Here is a 7,857-nt window from a genome sequence, read left to right as displayed (position 1 = left end):
AGTGCTTGCAGGAAGCCAGAGTAGACTCTGACGATCTGTGGGTGCCTGTGGACCCTTCCTGGCCTCTCTGCTACTTCCCCCTGCAGGACTCACCTTCCCGCCCCTGGGAATTACCACTCCTCCCTCACCCCATCCCAGGACTGACCGCCGAGAGCCATTTCACACTTTGGTGGCTTTGTACCTGCAAATCCCTGTGCCTGGATCACCCTTCAAGGACCCCCACCCCACCCCTGCACCTGTGGAGAAAGCACACCTCCAGCCCTGGAAACTCCAGCAAATGTCACATCCTGTGTTGTCCCATAGGTGTGTGTGTGTGCACAAAATAATGCCCTTGTGCGCTGGTGCACACAGGAGGCGCCCAACTGTGCAAAGGATACGCTTGGGCAGGAGACGGCAGGTGGAAGAGAAATTCTCCCCCTTGTGCAAAGCCCATCTCCCCCCTTCCCCCCCAACCCTAACTGGGATAATAGTACTAATTAGTATTTGCTGAGTGCTTATTGTGTGTCAGGCCCTATTCTAAAGCACTTTGCCAGTAGAAATCCATGTTATCCTCCCAATAACCCTACACACTATTCTTATTCCCACTATACAGATGTAAGGACTGAGATACAGAGAGGTTGTGGTGGGGGGTGTGGTTGCACACACAGGCAGTGAGGAAGGAGGACTTGAAGTCTACCTACACTACAGGGATGCTGGCCTGGAGGGAAGGACTAGGAGGCCCCAGATGAGGGTCCAGCTGGCCCCTGGTCCTTGCAAGGCTGCAGCCAGAGTGTGATAGGCAGTGAAGCTGGAGCAGGGTCTGGACACAGCAGTGAGGACTGTGATCCCTGGGCTGGGCTCCACAGCCTTGGACACTGTCCAGCCCCTGCCATGTGGGGTCCCCCTGGCTGGGATGGGCAGTGGGGCAGGCTGGCCTCTCAGAGGTCTGGGATCCTCAGCCTCCCACTGCCTCCTGGGCAGCAGTGACTGGCCCCTCCTCTCCCTTCCTCCCCCACCCCGCACCCCCTCCCTGAATCATAAAACCAGACCCCAGTCCTGACTATTTCTCAATCCTTGAAAGCCCAGTTCCTGTGGGCAGCACTCGACGCGCCTGCCCTCTCCTTTCCGCACTTCAAGGGAAAGACGAGATCTGGCACAAGGTCCCCTGTGTCTGCCTTCCACCAGGGAAGCCTGACATGGAGCCTCTCCGCCTGCTCATCCTGGTGGCCGTCACAGGTAGGAGCCCGTCTTGCCGCTGGCCAGGCCTTCTCTCCTTCCCCTTCTTGAGTATCCAGTGGGTGGGTGGGTGGGCAGCCCTGGGCCCAACTATAAAGGCGGCTGACGTCCTCGGCATGGTCTGCACCCCGCTTTTCCCCACTCACCCCGCATTCTTCATACTCTCCCTCCCTCCCCGGGAGGAGAACCCACTGTCTGACTCTTCATGCACGTGGGAGTATGAGGGGCTGCTGGATTCTGGCCACAAAGAAAAGGAAGGAATTCTGGTGGTGGTACCTCAGGCACTAGGTAGCAGTCGGGGGAAGTTTGGGGGGGCACCGGTAAGAGCCCCGAAGACGAGGCACCACTGGCCCCGGAGGAATGGCAGGGTGGGAGGGAAGAAAGAGAGGAGGAAAGCAACCCGTAGCTGAGGATGTACATCTTGTGCTGACGTGAAGGTCCTCTTGTCCTCAGGCCTGGAAGGGAGATGGGGGGTTGACACCCCAGGTTCTTGCACACAACTACCTCTTTTCATTGGGGTAAGGTGCCTCTTGCTCCCCTAGGGCAACAGGCAAACATGGTGAGCAGAGGGGCTGTCCCAGCCGAGCCCTGCTCCTGAGGTTTCTTAGCGGGGAGTGGTGTGGGGGACGATGGGGGGCTGCCTGGAGGCAGAGGGATGCCCCCTCCCTCTTCCCTCAGGTCTCTCTGCTTCAAAAGGCAGGCCACCTGCCCCCTAATCTTGTCTTCCAAGTCTCTTTTGCCATATGGTTGTGGATGGGGTAAGGGAGGACCAAGAGAGGGGAAGTCGAGGCAGAGGGCTCCGGACGATACCCCCTGCAGCCCCTGCCCTGGCAATAGACCACGCTTTAAGCCTATCTCCCCCACTCCAAGACGCGTCCCCAAAATAGCAGCCTCATGTCTCCCCCCAAAATAGCTCTGAGATGAGTCTCTCCTGAAAGGGGAACAAAGCCACAGAAATAGGGAAGCTGGGAACTGAAGGTCAGAAGGAGGAGATGGCAGAGCCAGGGCCCGCGTGGGCCGCTGCAGAGTGAGCACGAATGGCCAGGGCAGGGAGGCGGGTATCCAGCCCAGACCCGAGGGGGCCACTGGCCCCGCTCCCTTGAGACGGAGAGCCTGGAGGAGAGGTCTTGGTCCCATGTGATAGGGATAAAATGGGCGGAAGAGAACCAGAGGGAACTTCAAGGCCAACGTCTCTGGAAATAGGTCCAGAGAGGGACAGTTCTTTAAAAATGCCCAACGGTGTAAAAGTCCAACGGTGTTAAAGCCGGACTGGGGACCTGGGTTTCATGGTGGACTGTGCGCCTTCTCCCAACTTATCCAGGAAGCTGAGCTCCTTAAGGGCAAGACTTCTGTCTCCTTGTTCACTGCGCACAGTAGGTGTTCAATAAACGTTTGGTGAATGAGCGAAGAGTGAGTGAATGTCTCCTCCCCAGAGCTGTCCCGAGCCCACAACACCACCGTATTCCAGGGCATGGCGGGCCGGTCCCTGCAGGTCTCCTGCCCCTACAACTCCTTGAAGCACTGGGGCAGACGCAAAGCCTGGTGCCGCCAGCTGGATGAAGAGGGCACGTGCCAGCGGGTCGTCAGCACCCACCGCTCGTGGCTGCTGTCTTTCCTGAAGAGGTGGAATGGGAGCACGGCCATCGTGGATGATGCCCTGGGGGGCACACTCACCATTACGCTGCGGAATCTTCAAGCCCACGATGCCGGCCTCTACCAGTGCCAGAGTCTCTATGGTGATGAGGCCGACACCCTCAGGAAGGTCCTGGTGGAGGTGCTGGCCGGTGAGTGGGTGGCTGACTGCACCTCTAGGCCACCCCTGGGCTGGGACTGTGTCTCCAAGGTCTGGGCACAGGACTGCCCTCTCGACCACCCTGGGGAAGCCCACGGTGCAGATCTTGCCCTCCCACTTGAGGGCCCCTGTGGATGGTCGTGCAGGTTACTCACTGCGCAAGGGGACTGCACTCCAGCCCTGGCGCCCCGCTCCAGGCTGCACTCCCTGCATCGCTTACAGGAAGGATTCTGGGCTCTAATTTGCACAAGGCACCCAGTGAGCTGCTTGCACTCCTGCCTCTCCCCATAGCTTTATCCATTCGGCATCCAGTTGGGATGTGAGCACTGTACAGTGGTCCTTAAGGAGTGAGTGGTGGGAGGTTCGTTTACTCCCTCACCCAATTATCCAAAGGACCTGCAAACATAAATCAAGCACTGACCTGGTACAGAAAACAAGCCCTAAGAAGGGACACTGCCTGTGACCCCAGGTGATGTGCTTCGTCTCTCCGGGCCTCCATTTCCTTATCTTTAAATGGAGATGATGATGTTTGTCCCGCTGCCCCCACAGGGCTCCCAGGGCGTATCAGTGAGGCGACAGAGTTAAACATGCTTGGGGGTAAGTGACAGCCCACACCCCAGCCTCCTGCTGCTGAGCTGACCTGGGATCCTCATGCCAGGTGACACAGGGTGGCAGTGGCGGTCCCCCCCGCCCCAGGCTTTGCACAGGGATGCCCTCCAGGAAAGCCTTCTGCCTGTGTCTCCAGAACACTATGTATCCCAAAGGAGAACAAATCTGGGGGTTCGTGTCCCCTTTCTGACTCTCCCTCTTCTCAAATCCTCCCCCACCACATGGCCCCTTATGATGGAAATGAGCCATTCATCGAAGGTCTAAGGTGGGGAGGGGAGGGGAGACGGTTTGCCCTAGACCCAAGCCCCATGGCCACCACTTTTTTACATGCAAAGGTGGCAGTAGGGGCCAAGGAGACACAGATTTTCAGCCCTATTAGGGCCTAAGCCTCAGCCAACTCCCAAGAGGGTGGCAGGAAAATAACATTATAATAATAATACTCCGTGGCTGGTGTAGACAGCTTGACAGTTCACACAGAACTTTCAAATACATCCATTCATCCATTTGACCTTCCCAAAGGAAGGTGTGTTGGGGGTTGGGAGTTGTGGTTTCGGCACTTAGCCATACAGGATGATCTCACTGAATCCTGCAACACTATCACCCCACTTAACAGGTGAGGAGACCGAGGCTCAGAGAGGTTAATGACCTGATCTGCTCCAGGCCAGAGCCTCGGGGGCCTCGTGGCATCCAGATGGGTGCTCCCCACTGTGACTGGCTGCCTCAAGGAGGAGGGGCTAGAAGCTCATAGGCTCTGTCTCCCACAGACCCCCTTGATCACCTGGACCCTGGAGGTCTCTGGATCCCTGAAGAGTCCAAGAGCTTCGAGGATGCCCAGGTGGAACGCAGCAGGTCCAGGTACAGAGGTGGGGCAGACTTCCACCCTGCAGAGCCCAGGCATGGGATGGGGGCTGGGGTCCTAGAGCTACAAATCCCAAGGCAATTAGAGCATGAAAATGGGCCTGGAGATGATCTGTCTGAACACCCCTCCGACCAGCCATTGCGTGTTGGTGTGGCCCTGCCGGTTGTTAACATGCTGAAATTCTTTTTTTATACATAGCTGCTGCTCCAAGACTCCTGAATGGTCAGCCTCTCATCCCTTCCCTGGCCACCCTTGGACATCCCCACAATTCAGCAATAATAAGGGTTTTAGGACAAAACTGAGACCCCACTCCCATACCTGCTCCTTTGGTAGGATCAGCTCTGATTGGTTCATTCCCATGTACTGGTGTTAAAATACTGTTAGTATAACCATGGAGTGCACATGTGCGCACACACACACACACACACACACCCCAGACTATACTATTATGCACAGCAGGAAACTGCTCAGCAAGGGAAGGTGATGTGTTTAAACGCACTCAGCAGGTAGATCCGTACCTAGAACTCAGGTCTCCTGACTACAGGCTCCCTCAAGCCTCATCCCAGGGATGGTGCTGGGTGGGGAGCTATTCTAGGCCCCTGAAAGCACCTGGTATCTCCCCGGTCCTTCTCGGTGGGCAGACTCCAGTGTGTAGGCCACCCCAAGGTCTCCCTCATGTCCTCCTTGTGTCTTCAAGGGGTCTCTCAGAAGAGGATACCCCCTTTCCACCCACTCCCATCCTTTTCCTCTTGGCCTGCATGTTTCTGGGCAAGCTTTTAGCAGCCAGTGCTCTCTGGGCTGCGGCCTGGCATGGGCAGAAACTGGGGACGCCCCGGGCCGGTGGGCTGGACTGCAGCCGTGACCCAGGTTACCAGCTCCAGACCCTAACAGGTGAGCTTCCAGAGCGCAGTGGTGGATGGGGGTGGACTGGGCAGGGGTGGCGAGGTGGGGCTCAGAGGGGCTGTGTGAGCACGCGGTCGGTTGCAGGGCAGAGAGACACGTGAGAGAAGACCCAGCATGGGAAGAGAGGCCCCGGGAGAGGTCTGCTGGGACCACCCCGGCCTGCACACCTGCCCCTCAGCCACCAAGACTCATGGTTCTGCTTTGGTGAAAGGTCACCCTGCCCACACCCTGCTTCCCCTGGCCCCTGGAAACAGAGGTGTGTGTGTGTGTGTGTGTGTGTGTGTGTGTGCGGGCTCACCTGGGAAGTGGGAAGGACATTCACCAACTTGTAGGCATTGGTTATTAAACACTCTCACAAATAAATCCAAGACTTCTCTTTGGCTACCAGGCGAGGAGAATGAATCTGGACGAGGAAAAGACAAGAGGTCTGCCTCCTTGGGGCCTCGGGTCTTAGGCTACCGCGTCTCTCTGTTCTCCCCGCCTCCAAACTGCCCATCTTTTGCTTTTCCTCGCTCCCTTCCCTGGATCTAATTGCTGGATCCTGCCTCCTCGTCTGGGATTTCTCTAGCATCCAGGCTGCTGCCCCTCTCCTCCATTTGCCTCCCACCTGTCAGTTCCCGAGGATTATTGCGGCCCACCTCCCCCACCCGGCAGTCCATCTAACGCCCAGCTGACTCATCGACTCGCTTCCCCAGACCTCTGCTTTCCGCGTGTTATACTTCCCCTCCAGGGGAACACCCACGGCTGGCCTCATGGAGTGCAGCATACCAGAGCCGGGAACTACTGGTCTGAGCCCCTCACTGCACAGAAGGGAAACTGAGGCTCGCGAGGGAAAGATGTCACCCCAAGTCCCCAGTAGAGCCTGGAAGTGCAAATTTCACTTCGTGTTCACGTTGCCCTTCCCTCTAGCTCCATCCTACTCATTTATTTCATGAGAAAATGGATATGTTCTGCGCCAGGTACCATCCTGAGGGCTGGAGACAAGCGAGAACCAAACAGGCAAAGATTCCTGCTCACACAAGGTCCCCGGACCCGGGGGAGGGGAGGGAGACAGACACAAGTCAGTCAGCCAGATGGTATGTTGAAGGGCAAAAGTGCCCAGGAGGAAACGACCAGTGAAGCCAGGCTAGGCGCACTGGGGGTGCACAAGGGACAGGGATGATGTAATTTAGAGGGCGACAGAAGGAACCTGCGCAGGAGAACCACATCAGGGGGACAGGACCAGGCCAGAGGGACTCATCTCTCCCCGGGGCACACACACACCACTGTGGCCCGAGTGAGGGGAGTGGGGACGCAGACTTGCCCAGGGAGGGCTGCGGGGGGAGGCGCCCATCCTCAGGCTTTCTGTCCTGGGCCTCTGTGAAGTGGAAGCCTGGGACCCTCTGTGGCCGTGGCCACAAGTGGCAGCTTTGCCCCCCACCATGGGCTTTCGGATCGTTGGGAAGGACCCCCGATGCAGCCCTTGTGCCCAGCCTCACGTGCACACATCACTCCCCGGAGCCAGTCTTGCCCAGCCCTGCCTGGCTCACTCCCCGCAGATGCTGGGCCAGGCTGTGTGTCCCAGGCCCTTAGACTCAGCCGCACGTGAAGCTTTCTCATCGTGTCCCAGGCACCGGTCTCCTTCCCACAGACCCGAGGCACTGTCTAGCGGCCAAGATGCACGGCTCCCCCAAGCCTGGCACGAGAACGTGTCTGCAGTTCCCCTGTTCTTGGGAGCTTGGCCTTTTCTCTTTCTTCCTCCCCCACATTGGAGACGTCCCCCTGGGGACTTGGATCACCGCAGGGATCCCCTGCCTTGGACTCTCTGGGGTGCACACTGGACTGAAGGGGGGATCAGGTAATTTAGTTTCAAATTTAAGCTTTGCCTCCTACTAAGAAACCCCTCTGAGCCCCAGGGTCCTCACCTAATAAAAACACAGAACAGGGGCACCCGGGTGGCTCGGTCAGTGAAGTGCCTGGCTCTTGATTTCGGCTCAGGTCACGATCTCACGGTCATGACATTGAGGCCCGCATTGGGCTCTGCGCTGGGCATGGAGCCTGCTTAAGATTCTCCATCTCCCTCTCTCTTTACCCCTTCCCCCTCCTCAGAAATCAATCAATCAAACAAACAAAAAACAAACAAACGAGCAACCCTGCTTTGCTGAAGTTTTGTGAGGTTGAAAGAAATACCATTAGTGAAAGTCCCAGGGCCAATGTCTGGTGCAGAATAGGTCCCGAATAAACACTGGCTTCCTTCCTCTTCTCTAATGCCCACCTCCCTGAGGCCAGGATCCTGCTTGGTCACCTCTGTCCTTTGTACCCAGCGGTGGACGCTTTTAGGCACTCAGTCAAATACTGAGGACAGGTCTCGCTTCACAATACTTCTGTGGACTGTTAGTGTAATGACTTACCCGCAAGGAAATCAAAGAAAGCCTGATACGTACTGGCAGGACAGATACAAGCATTTCCACATCACCCACGAGGCTGACCCACCTGTCTG

At 57.2% G+C, this 7,857-nt stretch overlaps 1 protein-coding gene across 2 annotated transcripts; it reads left to right on the top strand.

Moving 5' to 3' along the window:
* The first annotated feature begins 1,028 nt into the window (after positions 1-1,028).
* On the top strand, positions 1,029-5,760 carry TREM2 (triggering receptor expressed on myeloid cells 2). Of its 2 annotated transcripts, XM_003986128.6 has the most exons (5): positions 1,039-1,215; positions 2,649-2,999; positions 4,381-4,471; positions 5,173-5,366; positions 5,463-5,760. In XM_003986128.6, the coding sequence occupies exons 1-5, from the start codon at positions 1,176-1,178 to the stop codon at positions 5,477-5,479; spliced, it is 693 nt and encodes a 230-aa protein (XP_003986177.2). In that variant the 5' UTR covers positions 1,039-1,175; the 3' UTR covers positions 5,480-5,760. The 2 variants fall into 2 exon arrangements, with proteins under 2 accessions (XP_019686142.2, XP_003986177.2); XM_019830583.3 differs by lacking the exons at positions 5,173-5,366; positions 5,463-5,760 and adding an exon at positions 4,674-5,166 and having other exon boundaries at positions 1,029-1,215.
* Positions 5,761-7,857: the final 2,097 nt, after the last annotated feature.

The sequence above is a fragment of the Felis catus genome, chromosome B2, assembly GCF_018350175.1.
Source record: "Felis catus isolate Fca126 chromosome B2, F.catus_Fca126_mat1.0, whole genome shotgun sequence".
Classification (NCBI taxonomy): Eukaryota; Metazoa; Chordata; class Mammalia; order Carnivora; family Felidae; genus Felis; species Felis catus.
The sequence above is the reverse complement of the archived record's forward strand: the minus strand, read 5'-3'. Positions and strand labels throughout refer to the sequence as shown.

Coding starts and splice junctions, on each gene's coding strand:
- TREM2 (XM_003986128.6), top strand. CDS start 1,176: ATGGAGCCTCTCCGCCTGCTCATCCTGGTGGCCGTCACAG. Junction 3,000..4,380: donor CCTGGTGGAGGTGCTGGCCG/GTGAGTGGGTGG, acceptor TGTCTCCCACAG/ACCCCCTTGATCACCTGGAC. Junction 4,472..5,172: donor GTGGAACGCAGCAGGTCCAG/GTACAGAGGTGG, acceptor TGTGTCTTCAAG/GGGTCTCTCAGAAGAGGATA.